Source organism: Lycium barbarum, chromosome 6 (assembly GCF_019175385.1).
Source record: "Lycium barbarum isolate Lr01 chromosome 6, ASM1917538v2, whole genome shotgun sequence".
NCBI lineage: Eukaryota > Viridiplantae > Streptophyta > Magnoliopsida > Solanales > Solanaceae > Lycium > Lycium barbarum.
In genome coordinates, this window is record NC_083342.1 from 133,593,528 (window position 1) to 133,609,442 (window position 15,915).

The 15,915-nt window shown below is 33.0% G+C and overlaps 1 protein-coding gene across 1 annotated transcript; it reads left to right on the top strand.

Moving 5' to 3' along the window:
• The first annotated feature begins 12,989 nt into the window (after positions 1-12,989).
• Positions 12,990-13,945, top strand: LOC132644719 (protein RER1A-like). Its single transcript, XM_060361324.1, has 2 exons — positions 12,990-13,070; positions 13,336-13,945. The coding sequence occupies exons 1-2, from the start codon at positions 12,990-12,992 to the stop codon at positions 13,768-13,770; spliced, it is 516 nt and encodes a 171-aa protein (XP_060217307.1). The 3' UTR covers positions 13,771-13,945.
• Positions 13,946-15,915: the final 1,970 nt, after the last annotated feature.

Below are 15,915 nucleotides of genomic sequence, written 5' to 3' on the forward strand. Positions count from 1 at the left end.
AAAACTATCTAAGTAGTGGCTGCACCATTTTTGTCATCTTAATACACATACCTGGAAATAAAGTAGAGCATAGGAGCTTTTAGTTGTTGTTACAAACATACATATTAATTAAACATAAAGACTACCTAAAATTAAAATGAAAATATATGAAATAAAAAAACTTTGTGTAATGATCCCAAACTTTGGGGCAATACTTGCATTTTGTCCTCAATTCTCCCATTTTATTAAAAACACTTTGTGTAATGATCCCAAACTTCAGATGTTTTTCTATCATTATCCTCAGGGCTAGGGTCTCGACTACAAAGAGTTGTTCTTTTCTGCCTTTTAGGAGGATTACCCACGGAAGAAGTATTAGGGCATTACCATGTGCTTGAATTGCAGCAAATGTTGATGTTACTGAAATATCTTCTATAGGAACCTCCAAATCTACAACCTCTGTCCTTTTCATATGAAAAATATTAAAAGTTTAGGACTCATTCAGACAAGAAAAAAGAAAGGTATAAATTCGGAAAAAAAAAAAAAAAAGAAACAACCTAAAATCAAATGGCTGACAAAGAAAGACTAAAAATTTAAGTTAAAGACATTAGACTCTAACGTGAGCTTCTGTTAGTAGGCTTACACTTAACACTTAAAGAGTTAAAAGACTTAAAGACATGAGCTTGGACATATTCTTAAAAACATGGGCCTTAAACAATCATGTGAAATAAGTAGACCAAAAATCAAATTAATGATTAAAAGGTATAAAATATTTATAATTATTTATGAAAAACTAATATTATACATATAAATACTTATAAAATTTATGTATATAATTTATCGGTTTGGTTCGGTTATTTTTTAATATAACCATAATCAAACCAAATATTATCAGTTTTTAAAATTTAAAACCAAATCAAACCAAATGTCGGTTTTTTTATTCGATTTGATTAAATTTTCGATTTGGTTTTGATTTTAACCAAAGCCGTGAACAGCCCTAGTCTTATAGTAGCAGGCTGGTAAATCAAGAAAATCAAAAGAATAAGATGGCCACATGCCCAAAAAGACGCGTACATATAATGGGGGCGATCAAGGCCTCTTAAATGAAATGTTCGTGTGGTGGCATAGGTGGCCTACTAAATTAAATACTTTCGAGATTTTTAGAAATTCGACTTATCACGATTTTTCTGATGATTCGTATACCGTACATTATTTAGGATTGAAGCCATGGGTGTGTTATGAAGATTATGATTGTAATAGGATAAAGTTCTCAAATTTTTGCCAGCGATTCAGCTCATAAGAGGTGGTGGAAAGTGTACAAGAAAATGCCATTGGACCTTAGGCAATATTGTGCATTGACACCAGAAATGGATGCAAGGATAATAAAATGGAGGAGAAAAGCCAAGAAAGCTAATTTTTCAGATGGGCATTAGAGGATTCAAGTGAAAGATCCAGGAAGACTTTCTTGATGATTATTTTATTAATCTAACAAGAGATTAATTCAAATCATGTATACTAACAATTTCCCTTTAAATTGAGATAGATTGTACACATATGCTTGCAATATTTTAGACTAATTAGAAGTAAAACTACCAAAGAATGTACAAAGAATAAACCTCGACCAAATACATAAGCAGCCCCTTCAACTTGTCAAAAAGTCATAGAACAAGCAGCCAAATCTATGAATTTTATATTCGAATCACGTCGACCTCCGGTCACCTTGATGAGAACTCTGTCCTTTTTCTTTTAAAAATTCCCGCTAACAAGACCGAACTTCTTGCCAAAAAAAAAAGAAAGAAAGAAGATACTCTATTACTGATTATAATCCAACTAAACCACGCTTATTGTCATTTTCCTTTAACCATGATTAGCAGCCATAACATGGACTGCACATCTGAATCTAAAATTTGTGTTAATATTTTCATAGTTGACTAAATTATTGTTTTGATCAATTTTCAGCTTTCTTTCTCTTACTTGAGATGGGGAGAGGGTACTAAATTTCTCCAAAACTCATCTGTAATGGTAATAAGAAGCTTTGTCATGAAGTAACAAACAAAAAATGATGGAGGAAAGTGGAAGGAGGGATCAGAAACATTGGTCTGAAAATTTTGCCATTTTTAGTTATTTTGAGTGAAAGCCACGTTGGAAGAATATTTATTATTTAGATTATTAAGCTAAAAATCCAAGTTTCTTTAATTCATTGGTCAATCTACCACATCGCGAGTAAGTTTCACGTGTACTATTATTTTTAGGCAGTTGCTACTGAGGGATTTAATACGCACATCTTTTGCTAACATTAGGTGTTCAATTGGAAACATGTTGAGATAAGGTGTCCAACGAAATTTTTTGACAAGTTGAAGGAGCTATTTATGTATTTGGCGTGCTCTTCACTGTATTTTAATGCTTCACTTTAGAATTCGCGACTTTTGTAGGACAAAAAAAAAAGTTGAACCAAATTAACATAAAAAAAAATATAAGTAGGTTTCACGCACTAATTTAATGTGTAAAAGGACCAAACTGTAAAAATAAGAGTTTGGCCTCTCACGCACGAAATTTGTGCGTGAATGGGCCCAACTAAATATTAAAGGGTGGCAGCTTGCAGTCCAATAGGATAAAGAGTAGCATAGTTACTCTTTATCCAAAAAGAGGTCAATTCGTTATTTGACCAAAGAGTTTTTTGCCATTGCATAGTTACTATGTACAAGTTGCTAAATTTGGTAATACCGGAAATAATTTCCTCTAGCCTATTCGTCAACCATTGCTGCACGCGTCATGACCTAATTATATTTAATTAATCTTAATATTAAATAGACTAATTTTACTCAATAGCTTACCATTTTGGGTTTGGAAAATAATATTTCAAATGTTAAAAAGTAGTAACTTTTAATTATGAAGAACTATTATAGAGAAATGAATAAATCTCATCTGAAGCCATAATATTATCAAATAAGAAGATAATAACTTATTTAATTTTTGTATGAAATGAAAAAAAAAAAGCCTTTGAATAGCGAGCATTTAAAAGAAATCTACTTATATATGTATATATATATATATATATATATATATATGTAAAGCAGGGACATAGGCCCACTAATGTGGCATACTTTTAAGGCCTAGAATGATATTTATCGTTTTTGTCATTTTTTTTTGCTACTTTCTCAATTATTAAATTAGGGCAAATAAATTATTAAAACAGTCATAACTCATAACCTCTCACGCTGAAAGGACATAATTAAATCAATCCCAACACTCTCAAATCGAAACGCCTCATCAATTCGGTATTTGTATTTCAAGCGTCTAAAAAACCTGCCTGCATTCATCCAAAAACTTTCAGATTTCTTGATTCCAATGGCCCCACGGCCGAAACAAAATCAATTGACGCTAACAGGCTTCTTGTTTGATTGATTTTTGCCTCTTTCTCTTTACTCACAGTCGCCGGAGCAACAGGCGGAAATCTTCTACATGTTTTTGAAAAGGCCTCTTCTTTAAATCCATAGGATTAGACCTTGAAACTGTGTATACATCTTCTGATCGTGAGGTATTTTTGGTTTCGTTACATCTCCTAACGATTTAAAGAAGTCACTTTTCTAAACACAATCGGTTTATTCATTATTTGAGTCGTTGTCATGCTTTAGAATATTGCATGTTCTTTCAATGCCAAGTTTTTGCTCATGTAGTCCTAAAGTTTCTCCAAAATTTGTCGTATTACAGATCTCATGAGAAACAGGAAGATACCGAGGAGATTGTGAGATTTGTTTGTTTCTCTTCTTTAGTCAAAGGCAAATCTCCTCTTTCTGATTGTGAGATTTTTTTGATCTCTTTCATGTTTGGTTAGTATTTTCTCAAATTTGTATCAGTATTCTGAACTCGTGCCTGACTCGCGGGGTTGTTGTGACACTAAAGTTTGCATCCTTTTTTAGTTTTTTGTCCAGTTATGATATTCATTTTATTCTCCATGTGATATAGAAAAAAATTGTTACATAGTTCTGTGGATTAAACGCTTTCTGATAGCAGCAGTTTGAAAAATCAACACACTCCTAAGTTGTTTTGTACTATATCGCTATGGCGTACAACCAATATTCAAATAATGTGGTGTCGTTCCTGGTTTTGAGGTTCCTGAAATGGAAGCTGAATACTACCCTCCCATGGAAGATATCATTATTAGCCTAACTTATTTTTTCTGAAACCTGTCCACAAACAGATCATTGGAAATGCTATTGCGGGAGAATCATTTGAGAAATAGGGGCTTTATTTGAAGGCCCCAAACATATGGTGTTTGAACAACTGAAATTTCTCAAATGTTATGCCTGAGCAGGAAAACATAATTGAACATTCTTCGAGACAATCTAGAAGATAAACAGATTATAATGAGAAATCTTGTATCTATATAAATCTAGGCATTATTATTTATCTTTTTTGCCAATTTTTGGCCTTAGCTTGTGGGATTACACTGGGTATGTTGTTGTCGTCAAATTCCTTTCTCCTTATTAAAATGATGAGCAAAAGTGTTACATTAAAGGAAATTAGGTATTCAACAGTCATCTCTTTTCCCTGAAAAATAAAGCATCGCTTATTTTCATCCTCTTGATTCCAGTCTCTTCCTCCTTTTGGCATCTCTTCTTTCCTTATAACGTCTTCTTTTTTCCCTCTTCTTTCTCGCTCGCCATAGGTACTCGCCAAGGTAAATGTTTTCTTTCTTGCTTTTGAGATTTGTGTGGTTTGTATTTCATGTTTCTCTGTATCCATTAATCTCAATTCTACTGGAATTTAGATTCGTCGTTGTAGCACTTATAATAGCTTGGTTTGTCGTTTCACTTTTAACTGTAGCAATATCTGAAGAAAAATTTAGTTAAAGAAATCTGATGATCTAGCCTTACACTCTATGTTCTCATTTTTAATCTGAGTATTTATGATACAACAATTGGCCACATTAAGGGCCGATGTTGTTTCTCAAGCACCTCAGTACATATCCTACAATAAGCCTTGCTTCTCACTCAACAAATACCTTCTTATTGTCTCTATTTATCCTATTTCCTTATTTTTTGTGGATTTTTGCTTTATTTTCTCCTAATTTGCTTGAATTGAGGATCATTTTAATCTTAATCTTACTTTTCAGATGTGGTGCATCAACAGCAATGCAAAGACAATGGTGTCAAAAGAAGCCATTATAAACATTATAGATAAGATTGACATTTGTTTACTGTAGATACTTTCTGCTCTCGAGAGGAAAGAAGATTATGTTTATTCTGGTAAATTTGCAATTCAGGATTCTTGCATCTTTTTATTTGTTTAGACTTTAGACAGCTTATTTTGGAGACAACTTTGACAACTGAGCAACAATAGAAAAAGTGTTATAAATATCCCAAATAGTGGATATCCATTAAGTTATAAATATCCTAAAATATCTCAAAATATCCCATGTCCTGTTGCTCCTATAAATAGGATGCACAGATGCAATGTTGAAAGAGCAGAAATAATATAATCTGATATCTCTCTACATATTCTCTCTACATATTTCTTCTGTGTATTTACTTCATAGTTTTATTTTATAACACGTTATCAGCACGAGCCTTAGCCATCTTGAGCAAATACTTTGAAAGTCTCGAAGGTGCAATTCTTGGAATTACACTGAGTACAAGTCGTTGCCTCACTGGAGATAAAGTAAAGGACTTGCAGTACTTATTTAGTCTAAACAGTTCAGGTAACATGTTCCAAGTATTTTTCTATCTTTGTTTTGATGGTTGATTGTTGTTGACTTTAACAACTACGAAAATTTTAAACTGATTTTTGGGAGAAGCTCACCATCAGCGTAGTAAGAACTAAGAAACATGGCCTTTCTTTTTTTTAAATATTACTATGGAACATAGCACTTCGGCCTCTTTTTGACAAAATATCTTGAAACCAAAGTTGCTGAAGGCCTTATGCCAATATTCTACTGGAAGGTTAGTTCGCAAATATGAAATGATTAAATGAGTTTATATCAGTGAACACCAGAAGTGGTAATATTTTTACGGGCTTATTGTGTTTATGATTGAAGATGTGTTAGAGAAAAATTCTTCACATTATATGTATGCCTCGATTTGCTCCTGAAGTAGCAATATCTTAAAAGAGGCTATAAGCTATCACGATTTGATATGCTTAAGGCACGTTCAGATAATTATGTTTTATTCTTGAAGAATGAAAACTTTTGATAAATGTTGCAAATATAGATCCATTCCCTGAAGTGAATGTGATAATATATAGTAAAGCCTATAAATATAAATGTGCATTTGATTGTGAAAATATTATGATCCATCTCCAGAAGAGGTAGAATAATTGAGAAGAAATATTCTGAATATTATATGTTTTTCTCCCGAAGTACTAAACTCATAATTTTGCTCCACGAGTAGCAAACTTTGAATTCTACTCCAGAAGTAGTAAGCCTCTGTATTTACTCCTGAAGTAGTAAGATTTTTAATTCTACTCCTGAAATAGTACAACTCTGGAATCTACTCCCGAAGTAGTAGAATTCAGAAATTTACTCCTGAATTAGTCAACCTTTAAACTTTACTCCCGAAGTGGTAAAACTTGAAACTTTACTCCCGAAGTAGTAAAACTCTGAAACTTTACTCCTGAAGCAGAAAGCATTACCAAAATATCTGAGAAATACTCTGAAGCAATGTCTTCTCGTGTTTGAGCAAAATAACGAGCTATTGATTAGCGTCGTATTTCAAGCACATTTAAATAATCAGGTTTCATTCCCCGAAGTGAATGAACAAATACCACAACTTATCTCCTGGAGGGATAAAATACAAGGAATGTAGATGTTATATTTTTGTGGTATGAAATTCAGACATTGCTACACGTACCTGTCGTACGTTGAAACATATTAAAGTATCATTTTAAGGAAAAGGGAGCAGAGTAGAATGGTTCTGCTATAACCACATTAATACATTATGGTTAGTTGTTATTGATTTCCTCGAAGGAAATAACAATTAATGTATTTTCCCCTGAAGGAATTAATAACTATGTGGTTGCCTCTTTGATACAAAATGTTCAGATGTTAATGATGAATCTCCCTGAAGGAGATGTTTAAAATATTGAAGTTTAGAATTCAATATTTATTTCGTGACACCAGTAGTGTCGAAATTTACTTTCATGGTACCAAAAGTATTTGAGAAATATTTGGTAATAGAAATTAATGATCAAAAGCTCCAGAAGAGCTAATTATTTATTTGCAAGTATCATGACACTAGCAGTGTCCAAATAATATCTGATCATGATAAATAAATTGAAGTCTCTTGAAGATGTTATATATGATAATACCATTCATCGTAGATCGTAATTGGTACGATCGGAACACTATAGCAGACCTGAAGTTTACTAACAATAAAAATGGTTATCATATTGAGACTACAAATGATCGGAATATTAAATATCTTCAAGTTACTACGGGTAAGAAATACACATGTGAAATTTTACCCGAGCATGATGAGATCACATACCACGATAAACCAGAAGTTTATTGATATATAATTTCATGCAATAGTAAACCAGAAGTTTATTAAAAGAAATAGCACTCGTGATAGTAAACTTGAAGTTTACGGGTACAGATAATTTTATCAGTTGACAAGACCATTTTGATCGTCCTGATTTAAATCTGATGTGCTAATTGAGTATTAAAAACATATTGAAGAACTAGAAGATTCTTCAAGAATTTGTTTGTGTTGCTTGTTCTCATAATAAGTTGATTAAACCAGCTAATGTTGGGACTGAATCCCCAAAATTCTGAAAAATATATAAGGTGAATGTGGGCCCCTTCACCTGTAATGTGATGTCTTAAATAGATGCATCTATGAGACAGTCACATGTATGTTTATTGTCAACTGGCAGTTTGACATTTACGAAGTTGCTCGCTCAAAATGATTGAGTTGGAAGCACAATTTTCAGAATATGTAATCAAGACAATCATCTTGATAATGCTGGTTTATATCTAAGTTGGTTTGGCATTAGATGCCTCCATAATACAGCTAAACCATTGCTTATGAGAACAAAGTTTCAGATGTTGGTCTGAGATATGATATATTGCATACAACAGCACTTGTATGCTTCAGATCAATAAATTTTGATATATTCTCCCCTCATAATTGGTTCAGGGTCAGGAACTAGATATTTCCATCTTTTAGCATTTGATGTGCGGTACATGATTAATGGATATACCATGATGCACACAGACGGATTTTCCCAAAGAAAATGGGGACATATGTCACTAAAATAAGGGGGAGAGAATAAGCAGCTAAGAAATATGTTGTGAATTATCATCAATATGATCCTCAGATAATTCAAGTCAAATGCTGGAATCATTTGCTGACCCAACTATTTCATATTTCATCTGCAAAATGCTCCTAATGTCCCGGAAGGACAATTCTACAGTTGCATGAAGCACGGTAGACGAATCGGTTCCAAATATAATAATATTTGAAAAAGAGAGGAGCAAATGATCATAATAAAGAGGCAGTGTGCTCTTGAAGAGCTACGACATAACACTTCATAAACCTTATGAGAGGTTCAGGTACCTGAAAATGATGAAGTGATGAGATCTCAGTAAGTTATGTCGAATTGCGAACCGATACAAAATGATATCTTGTCGACGATATCTTTGATACAATATGGCGCGCAATATTGTATAAGATTGTGAGGATCTAAGTACGACGTCTCTTAAAGCATGTTGATGTAGAAATAATTACCAAGTAAAATGATGCATCTTGGTAAACGTAATGTTTATTGGACCAGCAGTCCAAACATCAGAAAATGTCACATTATTTATACTGATGGATGCTGTCACAGCCTATGTGGCTTACTTGATGAAATTTATATGAAAATTCCTGAAGGATATAAAATGCCTGAAGCATTTGGTTTAAAGTCTCGGGAAATGTATTCAATCAGATTACAAAGATCATTATATGGTTTAAAACAATCAGGGCGTATGTGGTATAATCGCCTAAGTGAGTACTTGATAAATGAAGGATATATAAATGATGCCATTTGTCCATGTGTTTTTATTAAGAAAACAAAATCAGGGTTCATTATACTTGCTGTTTATGTTGATGACATAAACCTCATTGGAACTCCAGAAGAGCTCCAAAAGGCGATTGAATATTTGAAGAAAGAATTTGAGATGAAAGATCTCGGAAAGACAAAACTCTGTCTTGGTCTGCAAATTGAACATTTCGCAAAAGGGATCTTTATCCATCAATCTGCCTATACTGAGAAAGTTTTAAATCGGTTTTACATGGACAATTTGCATCCTTTAAGTACTCCTATGGTTGTTCGCTCACTTGAAGTGAGCAAAGACCCGTTCCGACCTCAGGAAGAAAACGAAGAGCTACTTGGTCCTGAAGTACCATATCTTAGTGCAATAGGTGCACTTATGTATCTTGCTAATGCTACAAGACCTGACATAGCATTTTTTGTTAATTTTCTAGCAATATATAGCTCTTCTCCTACACGGAGGCATTGGAACGGGATTAAGCATATATTGCGATATCTGAAGGGAACTAGCGATATGGGTCTGTTTTTGGTAGTACAGATCTTGTTGGTTATGCAGATGCAGGTTATTTATCTGATCCACATAAAGCTCGATCTCAAACGGGCTATCTGTTTACATGCGGAGGTACTGCTATATCATGGCGATCGACCAAGCAGTCCATTGTTGCTACTTCTTCAAATCATGCTGAGATAATCGCTATTCATGAAGCAAGTAGAGAATGTGTATGGTTGAGATCAGTGATACATTTCATCAGAGAAAGATGTGGCTTGAAGTGTGATACAAAAATGCCCACAGTATTATATGAAGATAATGTTGCATGCATAGCTCAATTAAAAGGAGGTTTCATAAAAGGAGATAGAACAAAACACATTTCACCAAAGTTATTTTTCACACATGATCTCCAGAAGAATGGTGATATTGATGTGCAACAAATCCGTTCAAGTGACAATCCTGCAGATTTGTTCACTAAATCTTTGCCAACTTCAACTCTTGAGAAGATGATATTCAAGATTGGAATGCGAAGACTCCGTCATCTGAATCTTGGTCTTCGTCAGGGGGAGTGAAATACGTGTTGTACTCTTTTTTCCTTAACCAAGTTTTGTCCCATTGGGTTTTCTTGGTAAGGTTTTTAATGAGGCAGCTCTCAAAGCGTATTTCTAGATATGTGCACTCTTTTTCCTTCATTAGGACTTTTTCCCACAGGTTTTTTTTTAATAAGGTTTTAACGAGGTACATCATCTATTAATGGACATCCAAGGGGGAGTGTTATAAATATCCCAAATAGTGGATATCCATTAAGTTATAAATATCCCAAAATATCCCAAAATATCTCAAAATATCCCATGTTCTGTTGCTCCTATAAATAGGATGCACAGATGCAATGTTGAAAGAGCAGAAATAATATAATCTGATATCTCTCTACATATTCTCTCTACATATTTCTTCTATGTATTTACTTCATAGTTTTATTTTATAACAAAAAGTGTATTTTATCGTGATGTACTGTAATCTTGGAACTCTTTTTGTCAAACGTTATTAATGTATAGTACTTTCAAGTTTTACTTAAAAGGAGAATTGATTAGTTTTGAGTATCAACATGTTTTTTTATAGATGAAAATCAGTTCAAGTATTTTTCAGGTTTCTTGGTTTTTTCTGTATGGACTAATTTATACAAAATGATCACATAGGCAATCTCATTTATATAATCTTATGGCCACGCGAAGTGCGAGTGTATTGACTAGTTATTAAATAAATTTGAATATTAAGTTAAAAATTTCAGGTTTCTATAAAATGATGAAGTTTAATGATATTCAATTAATAGTCTGTTTGGCCAAACTTTCAAAATCTACTACTTTGAAAAATATTTTTTATTAGAGGAGTAATTTATGATTAAACAAGATTCCAAAAATTATTATTGTTACCTTTTGCTATTACTTAATTACACTTTTTCCCCCTAAAACTTGATCAAACTCGGTTAAACATAAGCACTTTTAGCTTTTCAAATCCGGATAAAACAGGCTATAACTCAACAAAGGTAAACCATCATATACCACATTGGTAGATTATCCACACATTATGGAATTTCACGTAAACGACATGAATGTGGTAAAACAGGCTATAACTCAACAAAGGTAAAATATCATAGATCACAAAAGTCTTATTAGATTATCCACACATTATCGAATTTCACTAAAATGACATGAATGTGGACCTTTTCAATTAATTGACTTGCATGTTATAGTAAAATGGAAAATCTACTATATAAAAAAAAAAAAAAATGGAAATCTACCAAAATGTGAGAAAATCTTACTCAATTTTAAATTTTTAAATATCAAATGGTTTTACGTGGTCCAAATACGAAAATATGTAATGCCAAAACTCTAATAAATTTAATCAAATTCTTCTATTTACTCTATAATAGCTACCTTCAATTAATAATTGAAATTTATTGCACAATCAATTGAGTTTGATTGGCCTCGTCCAAGTAGAGAAAAGTAAACAAATTGCCAAAGAAATAATCAGAAATATAGATTTAAAAGAAACTTTCAACTGCTTAAAACTTTTTAAACGACATAATTTAGATATAGGATTTTAGTAAATAGCTAAAACTTTCAGTTAAATGAATTTTTTTTTTCCTTGTCATCATGATTAGTCTTTAATAATTATTTTTCAGATGAAACTAAGACTCCTAATCCTACTGTGATTTGTTTTTTTGTGTGTTATAAGAAACCAAAAAAAAAAAAATCCTAAACCTAGAAGGAGTTAAAAGTGCTACGAATTTTACCCTAAAATATTTAATAAAGAACTAATCGATTAAAGTATAACAACAAATAAAACAACTCCTAAACCTAAAAGAAGTTCAAAGTGCTGGAATTAAAGCTCCCTAATGTAATTTATTCCCTTTGGCTTAAATCTGTGGATGTTTTAGGAAGTGTCAAATTCTTTTATAATCTTCTTTCTACAAATTCTGCAGATCATTATTTTGGCCATAATCTAAATCAAATTGAATCAATGACTAACAAATAATTAAGCTCTGTTTAAGCATAATACACACACACACACAAAGAGACACATAATATATATATATATATATATATATATATATATATATATATATATATATATATATATATATATATATTATGCTGAGATTCGACGTATTTTGAAGATGGAATTATGTTAAAATGTATTAATATTCATCACCTCATCCCGGACTGAAGACGTTACAAATTAGTGATTAAACTATAAAAGTGATACCTTTATTACTTGATCGCAATGTATACTGAAATTACTTTGGACTGAATTCTCTAAGCAATTAAGGAGTGTATAAAGTATTAACCAAAAGAATATAAACAAAAAAACTAGGGGTGTCGATGGTAAGGTTCGGTCGGTTATTTTATAAAATTTATCCCATACCATCTTTTTGATTATTTTAATTTGTATAACCAAAATTAGAGTTTTCAAAACCGTTCTATTATCTCGATTTTTCTTCGGTATCGATTCGATTAATTTTCGATATTTTGAAAGGTCACCTAATGGTCAATTCAACACCAACAACTAATTGAAGTTATGAATTACTATTACTATTTGCTTAATAATCAAAAAAGTTATAAACAACACTGAAATGCAATATTCGATAAATCTCATTAATGAATGTAACTAATGAAAAAATACTTGTACTTGTTACTTCTAATGGAATATCAATATCATAAAAAATGTTAAAAAGAAGAACTATATTAATAAATTAAATTGGTAATCTTCAGACCAATCAGTTAATTTGAAATAGATGAACCAATATTTATAACTTACGTGAACTATTAAAGCTTAGGTTAAAAATTTAAGCTAAAGAATTTATAAGATAAAGTTATAGATTATACCATGCTCACTGGAATAATCACGTCCAAAGCTTAGAAAAAATAAAGAGGAAAGAAAAAGAAAAAATAAAGTGGAAAGAAAAATAAGAAGATGTCTAAGGGTCAAAATCATGATCAAGATTGACCCTTGGTTCTTCACAGAATACAAAATCATGATCACCATCGATCTGGAAATAATGCGATTTCTGTGGGTTCTGTTTTAGCCTGTCACTTTTCCAGCAAGTTTAGGTTGCTCTAGTTGATTCTTTTTCAAATCTTATTGTTGTGTGCTTCTTAATGGATTCTTGGAGGGTGTTGTAACTTTCTAGTAATAAGAGGTTGGTATAATCATTCATTTGTAAATGATTGAGCGAATGGCTTTTTCACTAGAATTAATTTCCCACTGTTTTAAGCATTAGTAGAATACGAAGTCCTAATTCTTCTATTTCTTAACTTGAGCAAGTAGTTTATATCTAGTTGTTTCTAGCACAATGTCTTCCTTGTGTTAATCTTATTGCGTTGATATATGACACTTTTAGGATTGTGAAATTGAGTTTGGAGGGTGTTGGAGGTGATGGTGCCTCAGCGGCTGCAGCATTGAACCAGCGGAGGCTTGAACATTCAGAACTTTTCCAATACTATTTAGATAAAACTACTCCTCATGCTACATATAGGTGGATTGGAACTTTTGTCTTAGCGTTGCTTTATGCTCTGCGGGTTTATTATGTGCAGGGATTCTATGTTGTTACCTATGGTTTGGGCATCATCTATATACTCAATTTGCTGATCGGTTTCCTGTCACCTCTTGTTGACCCTGAGCTGGAACCTTCAGATGGACCTATGTGGCCAACCAAAGATTCAGATGAATTCAAGCCTTTCATACGTCACCTGACAGAGTTGAAGTTCTTATAATAATTCCTGCTTTATAATGGTTTTTGCATTGCTAATTTCACGGAGAAAGGGTTTGTCATCTGTACACTAGTTCAGTTTCCCTTGTCTCAATTGTTAAATGTTCGCATTTTTCTTCTCTCTTGGTAAACTTTGACCAGTACTTACTGATGCAGTAGAACCTCCTTGCACATGTGAACGTCAAATCTGGATGAATTTTTAAGCTAATTAGCCTTTTGTCAATTATAACAGTCACCCTTGTACGTATATCACCCACTAAAACTGCTAATATGTTATATCAATTTTATACCTCCAACAGCAGCATGACAATAGATTCAGCTGTTTCTAAATGCTGACCAGAATATTTAGCATTAAGTTGTACCTAGCTAACATAGTGTTTTAAACAAAAGGGAGGTGGAACATGACATATTTTCAAGCAAATTACATCTGCGCTTCAATATGAATCATAAAACTGGAAATAAATCATTGCAGGAAAGTGGAACATGACATATTGGTGGCAACAATCTGCCATACCTATGCTGATTGTCCTACATGATGGAACTTTACAACTCAAGAACACACAGTAAACTCAGCTCCCCCTTCCTTGAGAAGGGGAGAAAAAGAAAAATACAAGGTAAAATATTGGAAGGAGGATCAATCCCGAGCGGTAACACATCTTTTTGTTGTCAGCTTGTGAGGTGGAAGCAAAACAACAGCACGTGAATCAACCCTGTGACTAGTTTTTAACACACCTTTTGTCGCCAAGTGCAGTAACATATACAGTAAAAATGCTTGAGCTACGCATGCTGATACAAAAATATACAGTCACTTTCCTGGAGATGCAAAACTTGAACACTCTCTCTGTCGATTTGAAGCTCGATCCTTGGCTGAAGATATTTTCCCTCCCACACCTGCTTGACGCATCATCTCTGCAACCAATAATGCACCCAGGTCGCAATTAGAATATCCTATCATTTCAAAATCAGAAAAGCTGACTAAACATTTCTCTCCAACGAGTGATATTAGATTCAAAGGTATTCCACTGTGACAAAAGAAGAGTGAAGCTAAATATTGAACAGGGATCACTATGGGGGTATACTATGTCAGAATTTGGCGCTGGAAACTAAGCCCAATGCTTTACAGTAAGAAGCGGGAGCCATTCAAAGTGATAATCTGCAAGTTTTCTAGTCAGATGCAGCAGCATGGTTCCTAAGGACAGACTTTCCCACATCGACTCATCATAACTAGGAATTGAAAGCGTCTTAAAAAGGCTGGTATCAGGAATTACAAAAAAGTATACCTCGCTTTCTTTCTTGGTCAAGCTCTTCCTTCAACTTCCTTTTAATCTCGCTAAAACTAGCCCTATAAACAGAAAAAACTTTTCTTCACATTACAGGGGGGACAAAATATTGAAGGAAAGGATGTTGATATTGAAGGAAAGGATGTTGATTCTGCATCAACAACATCTGCCATGGATATGTCGATTAACACAAGGAAGAAAGAGAAGAAAGAGACAATAAAAATAAAGAAACAGATGACCAAGAAAAAGGCAAAGTAAAAGTGACCAGCAAAGTAAAAGTAACCAAGAAAGAGGCAAAGTAAAAGTGTTTTGTTCAGACAAATTTACTTTGACTGAAAATGACAACAATCAACACAGACACGTGGAAGCATCTTGACCCTCCAACTCAATATTGATGGATGAAATATCAAACGTTGGATTAATACTACAGCTGTTTATTTTGGACAGTTCTGGATAGCTTTACACAAATGATGAGCACAAATGGAATATTAGTTGGCTACACATTTTGATATGTTAGATAAATAGAAATAGGACAGCATAAATGGAATATGAGTTGGCTACCATTTTCAGTTGTTTCTTTATTTTATTTGGATGTACAGTTTTGTATAAAATAGGAGCAATACCTAATGAATAAAACACAGAAAATTTCATCAATCTTTTCAAATTCTTTCATGGTATCAGAGCAGTGAAAGCTCGATCCAATCTTGCAAATTCACACATCATTTTCTGACCTCAGCTAAGATGGCTGAAACAGGCATCACCCCTGCAGCATCCAAAGAAGGAGAAAATGTTGTCACCATTGACATGAATCACCCATATCATCTTCATCCTTCAGATTCACCTGGGATGAACCTTATCAATGCAGTATT